A 20,552-nucleotide genomic window follows, 5' to 3' on the forward strand; every position below is an offset into this window, starting at 1 on the left:
TCGGTTTTCTCGGCGCAACTTTTAGCGTAGTAACATTAACCTATGGCGTTGCTATTAGAAGCAAGTTAGGCTTGGCGCACACAGAATCTTAATTAATGGCCTCAAAAGTTATCGGAGACGTAAACATCTAAAATTCCTATATAAGTGCACTCTTTAAATAAGTATTGAAGATGTTTGTAAATGCTTCAAACCTGCCCCAAAAAATATTGCCCTAGAGGTAACGGTGCCAAAAAATGTACACCTGTGAACGAATTCATTCACTGCTTATCAGATCTAGTTTGACAAAACTACATAATATTTATTATTACGTACACAACAAAAGACGACGGACGACGGTTTGCAGGATGTTTTTAATTTCTAGAATTTTACTTTATATTATCATCTCTGTTCTTTACTTCAATCATGAATTAAGTACCCAGGTACCGGTGTTTATATAGGTAGGTGCTAGTTATAGTTTCTGCTCTCTTTACGTCCCAAACTTTACGGGTAACACAAAATTTAGGGAGCGCCTAGTAACACGATACTTTGCATTGATGACATTGTTCGACACTTGCAAATGGCGCCGCTTACAGATATTTAGATTAATTTTAACAATGTGCAGTGTTTCTGAAGTGAGGTGAAGGAAAAGATATTAGTCAAATCAAATGGTTTTCACCTACTCGGCTACAGTAAAGGATTTGGACCAGATATTAACCAGGTCGAGAGAGCAGTTGCAGTCCTTTCGCCTTAACTGACGCCCTAGATGCTTGGCCCCACACTCAATCATACCTACGACAACAACTGGACAAAGTCATACGCTGGCATTCTCAGTCGTCGCACCTCCACCAGCCCCTTTTCCTGCCTAGCAGGAGCTAGGGCAAGTGGCATGTGTGTAGGCAAGCAAAAGTACATCCAACGAGCTTCTTCCAGGAAAACAAGAATAGTTGTAGGCTATGTTGGTTACATGTATCTATGAATTTATCGCTATTTATCTATTATGAAGTTACGGTGTGAAGAAATGTGCGGAGTCGGAGACGTTTTTCACAAGACATGATTTTTTATTAAACTAAACATCACAATGTTTAACTTCAATCACGTTTATGGCATTCCTCATAAACTAACGAGAGTCACAGCTGTCGCCCGTCGAATTAAACAAAGTTGCCGACCACTATAACGATGCAACGTTATTGTGGAATGAAACTCGTTTGAAAATCGTACCATGCATTCTAGAATTATGAGCCACATTTTCTGCAACTCGTAATCTGCTGCAGATTATCGAACAAGTGTGTGTGATTTTGGATTTAAGCAGACGGCGGCTTTAACATCCAATAAACCCAGTATAGTTAGTACATCTTTTTCAGCAAATATAATATCAATTCTCAATAGAACTATTGTCATACTCTCTTGCTTTTTTACGTGCGTGACATGACACTCAATTTATCCTACTCAATTTATCCCTTTTACCTCATTAAATTTCCTAGTAGGCCTGGCGCTGCTCAACTATGTTCAGCTGCTGAACACCATCATCCAATGTAGATACGAACGATGAGAAAACTCATTGGTAGGGGCTATGTTATTGGAATCATAAACACACAGCGCGCGGATGCACAACTTATAGCTTATAGAGTATTATTCCAATTGTTCGCCTCCCAGTTTCAAACAAACCAGTATAAGAGTGTTGCAGAATGGAGTTTTAGTCTGTATAGCAACATTTAAAAAGTTGTCCTGTCAACTGTCTTCTTGGAAAAATATATCTTTCGTTTAGTACGCACGTTTTGGGTTTTAATTCATTTATTTACTTATTTGGACCCCATGGCCCACGACTTGACCTTTAACATGGTCCTTTTGAGTCGCGAACCGTAAGTAACTAAAATTAAATGCGTAGAAGCGGATTCTAAGAAGCACGAAAAAATTTTCTATCGTCTCGTCGGGCATTGCCGATTTTGAAGGTGCCGCCATTGTGCGGAGCCATCGCAGCGTTCAACGAGCCGGCAGCAAGCGTTCTATAAACGCAACACCACCCACTGCGCAGCGCAGCTATCCTGCGCGCGTGGAACGGAATAAACAAGTAACGTTTTGTTTCAAATCTGTTTGACATTTGTTCTTTTCCAGATATTTTAGTGATTGTGGTGAAAATATATTTTAATTTGGTTTTTCGTGTGCGTGTACGAAAAGTTTCTGTTTTCCATATGCACAAAATTGTGTTTATTTTAAAATGGAAAACGAAGAAGAACGACGTCTATTAGTTACGCGCCGAGGCACGAAGAAAGCTACTTTAACAAGATTAAAGAACAAGATGGAAGCATCTTATATTAATGATAAAGAGATGTTAAAACTGATGATTGAGAGGGCCCAGGCGGCGTTCAATGATTATGAAGATCTCTGCGTGCAAATAGGAGATGAGGAAGATCCCATTTCTATTGAAACCACATACTATGAATGTGTTGCAGCGATCCGTCAACGAATTGCAGATTTATCTGAACCTGGACCCACCCCTGCCGTTTTGCCGGCAGCGACGCCTCAAGTTTCGTCAAAAGTAAAGTTGCCAAATATACAGATACCATCGTTCAATGGTAAATATACTGATTATAGACCTTTTATCGAAATGTTTACTGCGCTTGTGCACAATAATGAAGGGTTTGATAATATACAAAAGTTTTTCTACCTGAGAAGCTTCTTAAAAGCTGAAGCATTTGATTTAGTCAAAAACTTACCTGTCATTGGTCAAAGTTATTCGGAAGCTCTCAGCATTTTAGCTGATAGGTACGATAATAAATATAAAATCATCAATGAGCACATTAATGCTTTGTTTGAGTTGCCTGTGCTAACTAAGTCAAGTCCTAGTGCTTTACGCTCTTTGATTTCAATAACAAAACAGCATTTAGCTGCATTAAAAAACCTTGATGAGGCCATTGAAAAATGGGACAGCGTTCTCATTTGCCTATTAAATAAAAAACTAGACCCGGTGACTAATCGAGAGTATCATTTGCATAGGGATTCCTCAAAACAGCCAACCTTTAATGATTTTTTGAAATTTATAGAAGGTCGGGCCCTTGCCCTAGAGAACAGTGAGGGACGGAGTGATCCAGCAAGCTGTGCTGCTGGCAAAGTAGCTCCAGTCAAGGTGACATCATCATCATTTGTCGCTACCAAAGCATCCCAAGGCTGTCTGTACTGTGGTAAGGAACACAAATTATATGCATGCCCTAAATTTGCTCTAGCTTCCATATCAGAACGACTAGATTTTGTTAAGGAAACAAAGCTTTGCAAGATTTGTCTTAACATTCACCCAGGAAAGTGCAAGTTTCATTTTAAATGTAAGGAGTGCAAAGAATCCCACAACTCAATACTTCATGTAAATGAAGAAAAGTCCGCGTCGGTGTCTTTGACTAACATTAATAATCAGACGCTGGTATTGTTGCCAACGGTAAAAGTCAAGGTAGTTTCTAAAAGTGGCAAGGAGATCATAGTGAAAGCAATGCTTGACTGTGCATCTCAGAATTCCTTTATTACAGCAAAGCTGGCAAAGGAACTAGGTTACCCACTCTTGCCAAGTTCCACTACAATAACTGGTGTAACTTTAGAAAATAAATCTGTCCATCATAGTTTGCGACTGGATATTTTCTCATGTGTTTATCCATATAAAACACAAGCAAATCTGTTAGTGATAGACAAATTTACTAATGAAATGTTGCCACAAACTGAAATTGATATTTCAAAAATTGAGATCCCTGACAACATAACATTAGCCGATGACTCCTTCCATATTCCAAGTGAGATAGATATTTTATTGGCTGCAAATATCTTTTTTCAGTGCCTGTTGTCGCAGCCTGAGGAGCTGCGCGATCCTGATGCCGCACCCAGCTTGGTTCACACACAGTTTGGTTACATAGTAGGAGGGGATGTCCCATCTTCTATTCTTAAACGACCTGCTGTTTCTCTTTTCTGTCACGAATGTCAAACCGATGTACGCGATACTATGTCTAATTTTTGGCAAACAGAAAAGGTACCTGAAATATATGCGGAACATACATCTGAGCAACAACAGTGCGAAAAATTGTTCACTGAAACTGTTAAACTTGAGGATAATCAATTCACAGTTTCATTGCCATTAAAAATACCTATCTATGATGTGAACAATACATTGGGGGATTCATTTGGGCTAGCTCTCAAGAGATTTTATAATCTCGAGAAGAGATTTCAGAAGGATCAGAATTTGTATGAAGGTTACAAGGATTTCATACATGAATATCTCGACTTAGGTCATGGATCATATGTTGACATTTCCTCATATGAACTTACTAAAGATCCTGTGTACTTTATGGGACATTCAGCTGTTTTAAGGCCGGATGCAGTAAGTACTAAGCTACGGGTAGTCTTTGATGGATCTATGTTAACGAGTAATAAGATTTCATTGAATAATATTTTAATGAATGGGCCAACTGTTCAACAGGAGCTGTTTGACATACTGTTGTCATTTAGAGTGCACAAATATTTCATTGCTTGTGATATCAGGCGTATGTTCCGAAATATTTTAGTACAGAAAGATCAGCGATCTTTGCAAAATATTCTCTGGCGAGACACTCCTAATGAGTCAATAAAATGTATTCAGCTAAACACAGTTTGCTATGGAATGAAGTCATCAAGTTATCTTTCGACAAGATGCTTGAACGAGCTGGCTACGAAATTCGAGAGGCAATATCCTCTAGCCAGTTCGGCAATTTTAAACTCTACATATGTAGATGACATCATTCACACAGAGAATAGTTTGGCAAAGATTGTTGACACGCAAACTCAATTGATAGAATTACTTGCTAAAGGTAGTTTTAAACTACATAAATGGGCAGCTAATGACCCTTCAATATTGGCAAATATTCCAGTAGAGCAGCAGGTTGTTGGAGAACTGGAACTGAATAAGGACATCAAAACTTTGGGTTTAAAGTTAGATATTGACTCGGATTCTTTTAAACTTTCATGTCCAGTGTCAAAAAATGTCCCTAAGACAAAAAGACAGATTTTAAGTTACATAAGCCAGTTCTACGACCCTTTAGGTCTAGCTGGACCCGTCTTTGTCCAAGCCAAAATCATCATGCAAAAATTGGCTCAATCTTGTACCGACTGGGACTCGGTGCCCACGCCTATTTTACTAAAAGAATGGCTTGAATTTTACAATGATTTGCAGACAATGAAAGAAATTAAAATAAAACGAAATGTTACTGTTGATGACATTCAGTCTGCTCAGCTAGTAGCATTTGGTGATGCCTCAATTTCTGCATATGGAGCCGCAATTTATTTAAGAGTCACTGACAAGCATGGCAAAGTAACTATGTCGCTTCTTTGTTCTAAGAGTCGCATTGCATCTAAAGACAAGAAATTTACTGTGCCACGATTAGAATTAAATGCATCTCTTTTGATGGCAAAATTATGCTTGAGAGCATACAATACATTAAGTAAAAAGATGTCTATTAAAAGCGTGCATCTTTTCAGTGATTCTCAGGTTGTTTTGGCATGGCAAAAAACGGATCCAACAAAACTGAATGCTTATGTTGCTAATAGAGTCAAATTAATTAACGAATATACAAAGGGTTTTCAATGGTTGTATATAAAAACAGACCTCAATCCTTCAGACTGTTTGAGTCGAGGTGTAAAACCTAGCGAACTACAAGGTAACCAACTGTGGTGGTGCGGACCGACAAGCATGTCTGATCCAGAGTATAAGTTTACCGATGTTAGTAATGATAATGTACCTGAAAACTTACCGGAGATCAAGCATGCTGATAGTTCCAAGCCGGTGTGTATGGCATCATATCAATCGGTTTCTCTTGCAAATGATTTGTTAGATAAGTTTTCTAACATTAATAAGGCAGTTAACGTGCTTGCCTACATACAAAGATTCTGTAAAAATGTACACCCGGGTTCACAAAAGATAAAGCTTAATTTTATTACTTTTAGCGAGGCAACCCAGGCATTGCATATGTTTATAAAGAATGAACAGGAAAGGTTCTTTGACAAAGAGCTGGCCTCTTTGCGAGCAGGTAGGCAGGTTTCGTCGTATTTACTATCTGTCAACCCCTTCATTGATGCTAACGGTATTCTCAGAGTAGGTGGATGTTTGCAACACTCCTCCTTGCCTTATAGCCATAAGCATCAGATAATCTTACCAAAAGAATCTAAGGTAACTTACCTTATTATTGAAAATGAACATTTGAAACTTTTACATGCCGGTCAGAAAGAAGTACTTAGCAATTTAAGTCAACGCTATTATATAGTTAACGGTTTGAGATTGGTAAAAAAGTTTGTGAACAAATGTCTCACATGTTTTAGACTAAAAGGTGTAGCAGCAAAACAGCTGATGGGTTCATTGCCCGCTGGTAGAGTCAGCATAGATCGAGTGTTTGCTAAGGTTGGTATAGACTTTGCGGGACCAATCCTGATAAAGCAGTCAAGAGTGAGAAGTGTTGTCACTACTAAAGGTTATATAGCTGTGTATGTGTGCTTTGTTACCAAAGCCATACATTTAGAGTTGGTGTCAGATCTGACCACTGATACATTCTTGGCTAGCTTCAAACGATTTATTGCTAGACGTAATGTTCCAACAGAGGTTTATTGTGACAATGCCGCTACTTTTAAGTCGGCTAGTACTCAGTTGTCTGAGCTATATAAATTAAATAATAATAAATGTCATCAAATTAATGTTCAAAATGTAACTGCAAAATTGGGAACAACATTCCATTTCATACCGAGTTACTCTCCGGTGTTTGGTGGTCTATGGGAGGCCGCAGTAAAAAGTGTTAAATATCATTTGAAAAGAATGTTGGGCTCACATGTTTTAACATATGAATTGTTGTACACGGCACTTGTTCAAATTGAGAGCATTTTGAACTCGAGGCCTTTAACGCCAATGTCATCAGACGTTGAGGACCTCTCCTATTTAACACCTGGGCACTTCTTAACCGGTGCGCCCTTAACTTGCTATCCTGAACAGGATATCACGAACTTACCTGATAATAGATTGAAATTTTGGCGAAAATGTACTGCTCTGCAGCAGCATTTTTGGCGATACTGGTCTAAACAATACCTAAATGTCTTACAAAACCGTCCTAAATGGAAGACGGCATTGCCTAATATTAAAATAGGTGCTCTAGTTATCTTGCGTGAAATAGATACTCCACCTATGACTTGGCCTATGGCTAGGGTTACCAAGGTTTTTCCAGGTCAGGATGGGAAGATAAGAGCCTTAGAAGTAAAAAAGGCTAATGGTAAAGTTCATACAACTTCTATTACTAAAGTGTGTATACTGCCTTTAGATGAATAGGTTGTGTTAAAAAATGTCATAACATTGTATTTTAATATTTTATTTAAGTATTATGGCTAATTGTCCTACTAAATTGAACTGATACTTAATTTATAACTGTAAGTAGGTAGTCATGTACTATGTGTTGATGCTGTTCGCATAGAATTTATAAGATGTTCATTTAGTTCCATAAAATGTGTCTTATATTATGTTTTTACATACTGTTTCATAACTACTTTCATAGCAATCTTGTGAACTTGCTTACATAGCAACTTATTAGTTTTAATAAGAGTTATATTAATTTCAATTTCACAAACCTTAAAAGATTACAGTCCACTCTAGATATTGATCTATGTAATACAAGTATACAAGAAGCTAATGTAAAATGTGATTTAATATTGAATAAGGTATTGATTTGTGCCTAGTTATGTTATTTTCTGTTGGCGGAATATGTTGCAGAATGGAGTTTTAGTCTGTATAGCAACATTTAAAAAGTTGTCCTGTCAACTGTCTTCTTGGAAAAATATATCTTTCGTTTAGTACGCACGTTTTGGGTTTTAATTCATTTATTTACTTATTTGGACCCCATGGCCCACGACTTGACCTTTAACAAAGAGCATTATCCGATTACGCTTAATTATCACGGAACTTGATACCACGCTACACTGGTTTGTTTGTGAACGCCATTCGTACGCGTTCTGGCAACCAACGAAAATACACAGCCGTAGAAACTACGTGCCTTTTTACAGTAACTGCGTCCAAATACTCCGAATACGAGCCGTTTCAACTCCAATTACAGTCGTTACGGATTTCTGCCGAATTGGGAAACAAAGTATTGATAAAAAATACAAAAGATATGTTGCTAAAAGAGTGAGTTTTCAGATGCACGTAGTAAAGTTAAAAAAAAACACTACTTGGGGATAGCTTCAATTAAAGCTATTAAAGTTCATGCTTATATAAGATGTTTATATTTTGACTTTAAACTTAAACAAAACCAGCTGCCCTACTTTGTAACTTACATATACAAATCCAGCGCCACGACTTCCCAATAATGCCATATGGACACGCTTAATTAATTGAAGCTATCCAAAACCAACAAAGAATCAGCGTTTTTATCCTCGTCTTTCCTGCGATTTCACACTCAAATTTCAACCCTATTAAAAAAGTAGTAAGAGTGTAAGTTGGAAGGGGCCTCTCGCCTTTTAATTTGCAATTTTCCAGCTTACTATTACTGGGGGATTAAGTTCTAGCTACGGATAGAATCTTTAATTTCCTCTGGGCGTTACTGTCGACCGATGACGCCGCCTCGGATTTGCAAAAGTCAAGATTAGATTTCTGCTCGACTGGATAGAGGAATCGGTTGTTTTATACCTATACAGACCTATACGTACTTTAGTCAAGTAGGGCAAGGTTTTCTAAAGTTAGTTTTAATATCTCTCTAAAACTCTATTTTAGATTACAATGAGAGATTGATGATGCAAAAATCAACGGAGTGTCGGTCGTGGTAATTTAAAATAAATTAATAGAGTCAAATCTCACCAGAGACAACAATTTATACCTAAGTTAGCCTTTAATATTAAACTTAGAATGCCTGTAGTAGTTCAAAGATATACAAACACGAAGTAATGTCCAAGTCATAAATACATTAGGAAAAACAAATTACACCTACTTAGGTAGGTACTACTAAAATGTTGTTTATCAATGTACCTACGCTTTTTAATAACGAATACCACTAGCCTATTGTGTCCCACTGCGAAGTAAAAGCGTCCCCCCTATTTCTAAACGACTAAAACTTTACTTTTGCTCGAGTGTATAAGTATGTATTCTAACCATTTTGCATAAAATAATTACTAGGTAGGTATGTACTTCTTTATCTCAATCCATCCAAATTATACTACCTAACCAATTTTGCATACATTAATGTCGCTTCAAGCTTCATTACGTATTCCTTATGAATTGAACCTAGGAGAGTGACTCCAGCGATAAATTACAATATGGAAAGATAATATTTGTGTAAAGTATCAGAATACCAACGCGGGCAGGATTAATGAACCTACCTGCTCGAAATGTATCAAGTAAGTGCTTATTAGAACGGGTAAATGAAGTTATGTGCCTTGTTTATGAGATAAATTATTACTGACATAATGTTTTAATATATTAGGTACGAACCTAGCTTATTATACTCTTGGAGGTGACGTTAAATTTGCAATATCAAATTACCACTAATTTAATGAAAAACGCGATGATAAAAACCATGCGATAAATGAAATTAGCACTGTTTCGTTGCGTTGCAAAAAGCGAAACATACAGTACAGTGTTAAAGTTAAGCTAGTTAATAGTTAATTTTTAAGAAGTGTATGGGTTTTTTTAATGCCTGCAATAAAACATTTTATTATTATTTATTATTTATTATTATTAGTACAAATAGGTATTTTAGGTAATATATGATTAATATCCCAGTTCCTAGTCTAATTAAAAAATTCATATAGAAACGAAATCTGCCTCTCACAGCCAAACTGTAGAATGAACTGTCGTCAGCGGTATTTCCGGACCGATACGACGTCAAACCTTCAAGAACAGATCGTACTCCCATCTTAAAGGCCGACTCCCCAGATTTATCGGGTCCAAGGGCCACGGTAATTGCTTACAATCAGGACACTAACAAAGGATTGAAAGGAAGGAAGAAAAGGAAAAGGAAAGTTAAAACCGTACCGTTAAAAGTTAGAGTAAGCTAGTAAAATCTCCGTTTCAAATGAAAACAAATTAACAGCACAGTGCAAGAGCCGTGTCGCTTTAATCAAACTTTAGACAATGCGATTAAGAGAGCAGCTAACAAAAAACGCAAACAAAGACTGAGTTCGAATAAGCAAACTTTTGAGCACTGTGCTGCACGATGAACGCCTTTCATTTTCTACTATACCCTACCAAGGCACAAGTTTTATGCTAGATAAACATAGATAATAGCGATGGAATAAGGAAGTTAATGTAAAAACTGGCACACAAAATATGCTACTAACCGTACTGACCGAATTAAAGATAAGCCAAGCATATTAAAAAAAATGGATACGTCCATTATGATTATTTATATTGCAATTTAATACTGTAAAAATAAATCAAAATCTAAAATCAAAGTGGATTCATAATGAGGTTATTTCCAATGTATTGTTATGGCTCTTACGGGCCTATACCTACCTGCTAAGTATATTTTTAGTATAATTTACAAGCTGACATATTTTTATCTTTACAAGTATTAATATATCATTCTCCGAAATGAAATTACTTGTTCAAAAATGTACAAAGATAAGTTTATGAAATTGTGTATGGAATTAACACGCAATAACTGAATGCAATTTACAAACAGCACATTTCTTGACTTGCCTTATATGTTTTTATATAAGTTGTTTTGGAAAGTTTCCAAAGAATACGCTACAAATCGTTTTAGAAGTACATACCCCTATTATCACTTAATTTATAGGCCTGTCGAGAACCAAAGCTAGGGGCGTCAGCAGAAAACTTTTCTGGAGAACTCTAAACTACATGGGGTGCTGTCACTGTAAATAAGTTTGTGTCGTTGTCGGTCCTCTCTCGCAACATGATCAAGTACATATAAAGGATCGACCACACCGGACCATCACTCGGTGACGTTTCTGATGTAGTGCGTTTTCGGTATAAGTTTTGCTTTGTTATCACAGCGTTAATTTATTTTTTCTACTCCCGTACTTTTATTTGTCATTTATAGGGTCGTACACCTTTAAAACCCTACCTTATAGTTGTCAAGACAAGTCTTTAGTCTATTCCCCAAAAAAGAATTTGTGCATACACGCAGTATCTTTTTGGCGATTTTACAATACTTCGTGTAATGACCACTTAAAAAATATTGAATGAAATACATTGTTGCCAACCTTATTTTAAATGTCATCTCTGACAAATAAGTAAACCATAGACATGTTTTTTTTTTAATTCCATTCATTCATTCTTTTCCCGCCCGTAGCCATTTTTGCTACTTCTTGAATTAAAAATATTTGTTAATCTACAATTTTATTTCAAAGTAAGTGCTTGGTCGTAGAAAAAGTATTGTATGCAACGTTGTTTAACTGAGTCAAAAAATACTCGTGGCATCTTTATTAACAATTTTCGGCTTCGCCTCAAATTGTTACTCACGCCACTCGCCTTTTTTGACCTCTCTTAAACAACGGTTGCATAAAATACTATTTCACTACACCAGCTCGTAAAAACTGATGAGAAAGTTTTATTTTGTCCACAATAGCGGCACTCTCTACACTCGTGGTTCGATTTTGGAGTCATTCGCTTGCTCGGGTATCAATATTAGCACAAGGAGTTAAACAACAACTTAGCCCCCTTGTAAAACAAATAACGATTGCTTTCCCACAAAAGTCAAGTCAAACTTGGGCAAATAAATAAATAAATAGACCCGTAGGTAGTGCCATTTTAAAATTAACTTAGGCACAAAAATTTCGAATAAGTGTCTATTTAAATAAATCTCCAATTTTGCATAAACGAATCGTAATATGTAATACTAAGACAATCATTCGTCAGTCATATTAGAAAAGTTTACTTAATAACCTAACAGACGTGACCACACCGCTGAAGTGATGAAGCGATTAGGACAATAGGTCAGACAGGACTACGGGTCAATTAGGCCAAGAGCTTACTCAAACAAATAAATGTCAGGCATTTCAACATCAATTGAATTTCAATTAGCACTTTATCCTCACCGATTTAAGCACATCGTTTAAATAGGCAAGTTATAAAATGGGCTAATCTCCACTGGAGGGTAATGAGTCGGTAAAATGCCGCGACTTCGCCCGTTCGGCGTCAATATTAATTAAAATTTCATCGCAACTTGCAAGTTTGATGGATGAAAGCGTAATTCTGTGTACATTGTACGTTACGCGGGATATTGAAAAGTTAAATGTTTGGTTACGAGGTCGTCATGACCGAAGTTTATAGGTACCTATTAATAAGAACAATGAACCGACAAGGCCGAAGTATATTTAACAGAAATACTCGTAAGAGGGTAGATTAATGAATCGATAGCGGTGAATGGTCTTTTGAGTCGGATTCCAGTTTATCCAATATTAATTTGTGTTATTGGGATGAAAGGAATATCACAAAATAATGCGCAAAATACAATGCAGATGACGCTGCATGGAAGCGGAGCATTTCCAAGTGACACGTGACATTTCGCATGAGCTTATTTTTAGGTGTAGGTACTGACGTGAAACTGTACAGCAGTCATGATTGATCCGAATCCGAATATTTTACCTTTTACCGTGTTTAAATATTCGTAACGATTTTTTTTTGTAAATCTATTTAAAAATATGCTGACTTTACTCAAAATTTTAGGTAATAAGTAATAACACTCAGCATATTTTTAAATAGATTTACAAATTTCATATTTTCATATTTGAAAGAAACGTAATCAAAACGGTTTATGAGACAGTTTTCAACATCAGGCTCTGAAGAGAAAATTTTCAATTAGTAAATGTAAAACGATATATAGTTTATTGAAATTCTAGATTATTCACGTAGCTCTCGAACAGACGGGTCAATTCGAACATACGTTAGGTACTTATCAGAATGACATCTAACTGACCTGAAGAACTTGTCCGTAAATGTATAGGCGCGAGCGAGACGCACGATAACTAAATGACATCATTGAAATATTATTCTAATATCAGTGTACGTTCGAGTTGGCCTGATAGTTTGTGAGTTGTGACTTACAAGGCCATAATTGTACCTAGTCTCTATAAAGTTAATTGAATACGTAAGCCATGTAAGAGGACTTACGTAATGGCACCGTGGAATTACAACCGCAATGAAAGCTTGTAGGCCGTTAATTTTGGCTGTGCTATCTTATTCATGAGGCTTGTTATTCAAATTGAAGTAAAATACGCCTAAATTAGTGATGTTAATAATAACGTATAATCATAAATATATTACGTTACGTTGTCACGTTTTTAAATAGGTAGTGTTAGGGAAAACTTACTTTATAATGGAAATTCACCAAAACATATGAAAGATCATAGAGACCATTTTTATTTTCATAAGTAGCAAGAATATTTTTTAATTTAATGTATTTAATATGTGTGACTCAGGAGAGTTTGCGTGCAAGCTGCTACGTATCAAAATGAAAGTTCCCTAATCTGCTACAGGCCTGGCGTCTTTTGAAATAGGCACAGAGTGCACTCTCCCAGTTTTTCAGATCTTGAGATCCCCGATTCGTTGGACCTCGCGCGCGAACTTTGTTAAATTTGGATATGAGTATCCGAAGCTTTTACCACAAATTTATTCAAAACAAAAGGAAGCGGAAAGTAAAAAAGAATCAAAGAATATATACCTATATATACTATATATACCTTATTATTGCGGTACCCTTGACTGTACACTCATAAAACCTGAGTTTCCGATCGGATAGTTGCGCGGTAGTTATTAATTGCCGAAGTTGAAATATTTCGAATAGGGTGCGCGAAAATTGTTTTAAAAATTCAGATAATTTTACAAAGTTTGAATATCATTTTTTGAGCTACTTTGAGCTGGTTGAATTATATTTATTTTGCTACTAACTAACCCCTTTACAGATTCAATTGAAGAAGTGAGCAGATTATTACACGATTAGATTATTAATTTATATTATTTATTTTTTGGGCCCTACGGAAGACCAGGCTTTATAGCTAGGTGTATCTTAGGTATAGTAGTATAGGCTTTATAGCATTATGCTGACGTGATGCACACTTAATGATTTCTTCTTTTCTTGCTGTTGTTGTCTATACATGTTCGTACATGTTTTGTGATCGTCACGAATAAATAACATTTTTCATATATACATATTTTTTTACATATCGAACACATCCTATTTCACCTAAATTCCAAACCTCATGGTTACAACTGCAAAAACCTTATTCCGTAAAACACCGTACAATAGAAAACGCTCTACATCCATTTGTGTCACCGCCGTTCCCCTTGTTCACGTTAAATTTCGATAACAATGTTTCTTTTAAAAAGTTTCTTGCAAAATCGCGTTCCTCCAGCCCGTCGCAACAATGCTATCACTACTTGGCCCACTTAATTTCCTTTTCCTCAAAGAAACCGCGAAAGTTCCGGAATAAAAACCTTAAGCGCGTTTGCAAGTCTGCCCTCGGCTAAAAAAAGTACTTAAGCGCGAGTGTATTAAGTGCCCACGGTTCCGTACTTTAGGTTATAGGTACTAGTTAAATAAGAGCAATGCAAGGTTTATTTCGTATTTCTATGAAATATGTACCTTTTATATTTATTTTTAGGGCATTTTCATTATATAACTGGTATTAAAAAGCCTGGTCAGCTGTGCAAGTTAATTGTTAATACTTAAACGTTTGCATTAAGTAATTTGATGTGATTTTCAGTGGTTTAAGGGCTGATTTTATTTAAATAATAATTAAAATAATACCGTGTCGTCAAAATGCATTGCGAGTCCTAGAGATCTGAAGGAACAACAAGCAATGAATCATTTTTGTGTTAAAATAATTTTGGTTTTAATACAAAAATGTAATATACCAATAATCTACGGTACCCGCTTTCCATGCATGCCGTACGCTTGTTTGCTTACAGTCAACGCATCATTACAACTAAATACAATAAAAATCCCGTGTTCATCACCATTTACGTCTTAATGATTCCCCTCCACTCCCGCGGTACCCTAAACAGCTTAAATTTGGAAGTTTCGTTTTGAATTACAAATCGTGTCGTCAGTCTGACGAATGTCGAGGCCAGAGGGCCTACCGCGAACCACGTTCGACGTGTTGTCTCTCTGTCGCACTTGTAAATTCGTACGTAAGTGTGACAGGGAGGCAACACGTCGAACGTGGTTCGCGGTAGGCCCTCTGAATTAATTTGACGAAAACAAGTCGTAATTAAATGGGAGATTAATTATTCTTCAGTTCAACCGGCCACTCAGACATTCAAATGATGACTGAATATTGTTTAGACGCAAATTATTTTCGTTGTGGTTATTTCACAGGTAAAGGTGACCCATGTAAGGCCCGGTGCCTAACAAAGCCCAATATTTGAATATTAAATTATTTTTGTAAAAACGGCTACAATTAATAATTTGAAACATTGCTTTCTAAGCCAAAGGTACTATTAATACGCCAAGGATTCAATAACCGTATGAATGAATTTTGTTGTTGTTTTGCTTAAAATTTATAGTTTTATATTTGTACCAATTCTACCTAGTAGGCCTTACATGAGTCAGCTACCTATTTATTAAACCGGTATTTATTAAATTATTTCGTTCAACTAAGCAAAAAATATACATAATCTGTTTTCACTTCAAACAGATATAAAATCTGTTTGTTACAAAGAATTCGTTCTAAACTGTATAGGTACTGGTTAGTTTTTTAGGTAATATGTGACATTGATAAGAATGTTTGCAAATTCGCAAAAATTTACAAAGTGTAACTTATTTAATTTCCAAAATAATAAAAAAACGATAAATATTACAAAAGAATGCCGGGTGAATTAATCCTCAAAGAGCGAAAGAGTTAATCAATTTTCCCTAATAAAGCCATACTAAAAGAGAAAAAAGGGAAAAATTGTTGAGAGTAAAAAACCAGTACAGATTTAAGGGGCCACAGCTCACTTTTGGCCTAAATTAAGAAAAACTTTCGCCGGATACACCTTGCGGGCTCTTTTTAGGGAATTTAATTAAATATTTTTCCCGCTGACTTCCACAGCATGATTATTTTCAGTAAGTTCACTTCATTAACAAGAATGTCGACATGTATATATACTTTACAATGTAAAGTACGTAACGTAAGTAAGAAGGTGTATTTAGCCTTACACCTTCTGAAGTTAGTATTAGTACTTTGCTGTAACCTGATAAGGAACAAAAGGGCTCGATCGGTCGTTGTTCAGATGCCTTGCTTGAGAGACGCCTATATCCTATATCCAGAATATAAAAGTAGTACCTACTAATTCTTCGGCTGATTCATAATATACAGGATGTTGCCTGTAACACGAGCATATAATTAAAACATATATTATACTCCTCAAACTATAAAACTTTTGTTAAACAAGTTTTAAAAATTATACCTATTGCCTTCAATGTACGATGACATCAGTGTGTTTCACGTTCACGTTGCTTGTTACGCTTTAATCATAACAAAATTTGCAGTACATTGCGTCTTAGAATAAACTTTAAAGTGTAATACTGTTTAATTTATTGCTCCTGTTACCTGTATATGTAATGGTATTGGTGTAATAAGCGTATATAGATTATCTATCGCAAAAAGAAAGAAATATGAAGTTAAACTAGGGTACTGATTATGTTTTAACCGTGATGAAACTGAGTATCTTTTAATAAACAAAGGCGAGCGACGAGCAATTGTCGAATTTCATCTTTCGGAGCTCAAATGAAGGATTTTTGGCTTCGGTATTCGTTACCTTAATTACTTACAGCTGCTAATTGAACGCTTGGAGGTATTTGGAAGCCCACAAATAGAGATGGAAACGTAAATTGTTACCTATTTATTTATTTAAATTCCATAATAGTAGATCTGGAAATATGATTACCGTAATAACCATTTTTGTGGTTGCAACAATAAATTGAGTCATTCAGAAATAAGGTACTGTTTGAATTTAGACTACACCAGCATTACTGCTAACTGCAGCATTGCTGCTGCAATTGTGTTACTGCCAAGTAGATAGGTTCCTGTGAATTTATTGGTCGCTAACGCGATGCCTAGATAGTAGATACAAGCATATCAATAAAATATCAATAAAGCACGATAATAAACGATATTATGATTATGATTGTGATATATTTTATTAATATACCTTTTAGAAATAAAAATACTCTCATACCAAATCGCATTTTACTTCCTGGGCCCGAATAAACATCTATTAGATATCTTTTATAGACATCGCCAAGATACGATAACGATATGTTTAAGATCTAACCTGTCAAATTTGACATTTTCGCGATTCTGGAGATACTCTCGAACGATTTCCACAAGATATTACTTAGAGATTGAGTTGACATCTAATAGATATCTAACACGATCTATCGTAAAAGTGACATTGGTTGCCCGAATTTCGCTGCAAAAGAGAACTAGTTGAAATCTAAACTATAACGTATCTAGAATGGATCTAGTACGTGTCGTCTCTTGTGAATATCTTGAAGTTCGAATACGGCAGCCTAACGATCTACAGAGCGGACGGAAAGTATAATATTATTATTTCCTAGAATATATTTCCATGATTTGATCCGGACGAGAAAGCAATTTTACTTTTAAAATATTACTAACTGTTATTACAAATAAAGATTGAAAATCGTAAAACGTCCAAATTATGAACATTTTCAATAAACGTAAAAACATTTACGATGTCACACTTTACGATTTAATCTTCTCTTGCATAATCTACGGGCTGAAGAACAACTTAAAAAGAATCTTATTTTATTGTAATAAGGTCTATAAAGTCTTCAACGAGGCTTAACTAATTTGCCAAAATGTCCTTTACAACCGTTTGGAGTAGGGTGATCTGACGACGAATTATGTGTTACAAAATAATAGATAATTATCACAAGACAGGTACAGTTTGAACAAAAACCTATTTAGCTGCGCCATAGAGAAATAAGTTAACCTTCATACATAGATAGAGTCCGTCTAAACTAACTTAGCACCGATGTGAACAGAACAAAGTTAGCTTGGTCCGACTCTGCTCATTTATAATAAGTTTTAAGCGAGCTTTGCGAATATAATCCTTGATGTTATTTTATAAACCAACCAATAGGTACCAATAGGTAGTAGAATTTAAGCTTAATGAGTAGGTATTAAGTTTTAAGGTTTAAATCTTATTAGGAAACTAGTGTATGGTGAGCACGCTAAATGTGAAAGGAAGTGCATTAATAAATGACCGAGACCCGCCTGTCAGCCATGCTTTTTCTATAAAATCGAATATTAATTTGGCACGGGACTACTGCCATTATAATTTTAGTTTTATAACTACGAGCGTAATTTAAAAAAATATTATAATAATCATGAAATGTATTACAGGCGGGTAAATATCAAATTCCCCTCGAAATCGTGTTTACTTAATGCGGCGACATAAAACGAGTTATACGAAGCCAATATCGACTTTTATATAGAAACGCGAGGACGGGTAATAGGCTCGTATATTATGCATGACGAATTTTCACGTGAAGAGTATGACTAAGATTTTGGGTTTTATGGATATGGAAAATATTTGATCGTAACATGTGCAAAAAGATTCATTTTAAAAATAAGTGTGTGTGTGAAATGTTGAATGGTTTGAATCAGACTCGTAGCTTTTCTATCTGATACAAGGAAAAGGGTACTGAAATTAGTATCAAGTCTATAAGAAAATCAATAACCTCCAGGCTAATTATAACTTACACTGATATCAGAATGACATGTAAGTGATATCATTTCGTGATGTTTCGCTCATACTTTCCGTACATTTTATTGGCTATTAGTATGCATCGGTAATACGGACCATTACTGAACTACTAAGCTAAGCTAGCTAAGCTAAGCTATGTAGTTTTATTTCGTCTCTGTGATTTTGATAATGATGACCCTAACAGTCAAATAGCATAATCACTACACCTATTGTCCAGTGTTAGACCACAGTGAAAATACGAAACCCCCAATCTACCTAAATACTCTAAAAAACAAAAATAAATATTGCTTTTCACGCAAGAAGTAACAAAAGCCACGTATGGCGAGTTTAACGATGGAAGGAGCCGATAGCTCTTTTAAAGGACAGCCCTGCCGCTCCGCTAGTTCCAGTGGGCCCCTAATCGTATTACACATGGTTAATTATGCACATCCTTTTATTCTATGGGTTAAGCCACAAGCGTCTGTGATTATGCAACAGGCCGCGTAGCCAACGTGCCAATCGCTTTACGCTCCGTAGCGATCGAAACGCAACTGTCACTGTGGCACTATATGGAAGAGCGATAGAGAGGCATAAAGCGTTTCGTTGTCGAAGCGATAGCGATTGTCAGCTTGGCTAGGCCGTCAGTGCAGCATTATTTTTTACAAAGAAAACCTACGGTATCCTGCCTAAGGCAGAATGGTTGGCTGCTACATCAAATACAGATAAAAGTTGCTGTAATAGATGGATTATATACAAATGCAACCATACCACGTCTTCTAAAATTACAATTATTTTATTATAATTAGACTGTCGATTAGGTACAATTTGTCTAAGTTAAACGTCCGTCTGGCCGTCCCATGCAGGTACCGCATACTCAACTGGCGTGAAGTGGCGCAGGATAAGGCAGAGTGGCGCTCTTTTGTGTCAGAGGCCAAGATCCTTTTTGGGTCACTGAGCCAGTGATCTATGTATGTACCTATGTATCTGTTTAACGATACCGTGTGGCATTACCGACATTAGGTCTCAAGACTTAAACCTTATTCTAAATCGCACATTAACTATCCGTGTGCAAAATTAAACCCTAATAGTCAGTAGAAGATTGGATATAGGTAACGAAACTTTTTGGGTTACTGGTGACTATTGAAGGTATATTGCAGCTAAACGTGACGTTCGGGTGGCAACTGCAGCTGCATTACTGTTGTGGAATTACTGCAGCGGCGTTGCCGCTGCTGTATCTGTCACCATAAAGCTCTTAAGACTACTAGCCCCACATAGAACTAGAAAAGAATAGATCATAAATATCTTATGAATCTTATGATCCCAATAGAATATCGCTCCAGGCAAAAATAGTACCAAGATTGTCGCTGCCTCCCATGCTTTGCATTCTAAACAGTGACGGTCCAGTACTTGGATTATCAAGGGACACGTGAAATCGTGAAATTAATTATGACAAAAACACCGAGTAGCACGGGCCCGGTCGGATTTACGACGGCCGTGCGCGGCCTCGCAATTACAATTACCTACTGCCCGACTACCCCGAGCGAACATGGTAATGGGTTTGGTTAATCTATTTTCTTTAAAAAATACATAGAATTTTCATTAATATGTATATCGTAGAAAGACCCCTGGACCACATATCATACCGCATTCGAAACATCTGAGGTCATTTTGAAATATACTTAAACACGATATACTTACCTTTGAATAGTTACTTATACCTTCGAGTTACTTACCTTCAAAATCAGCTCAAATGTGTCTGAAGCTATTGTACAATCGACTACAAAAATATATTAACATTTTCCACCTAAGGTGCAAAAGTGTAAACATATCGACATTATCATTATCACGTGACACGTTTATCGTCACATCAGCTCATCACGCC

The 20,552-nt window shown here is 36.2% G+C and overlaps 1 protein-coding gene across 1 annotated transcript; it reads left to right on the forward strand.

Moving 5' to 3' along the window:
* The first annotated feature begins 2,480 nt into the window (after positions 1-2,480).
* On the forward strand, positions 2,481-7,294 carry LOC134651697 (uncharacterized). Its single transcript, XM_063506798.1, has 3 exons — positions 2,481-3,158; positions 3,794-6,587; positions 7,194-7,294. The coding sequence occupies exons 2-3, from the start codon at positions 3,959-3,961 to the stop codon at positions 7,292-7,294; spliced, it is 2,730 nt and encodes a 909-aa protein (XP_063362868.1). The 5' UTR covers positions 2,481-3,158; positions 3,794-3,958.
* Positions 7,295-20,552: the final 13,258 nt, after the last annotated feature.

The sequence above is a fragment of the Cydia amplana genome, chromosome 10, assembly GCF_948474715.1.
Source record: "Cydia amplana chromosome 10, ilCydAmpl1.1, whole genome shotgun sequence".
Taxonomy (NCBI): Eukaryota; Metazoa; Arthropoda; class Insecta; order Lepidoptera; family Tortricidae; genus Cydia; species Cydia amplana.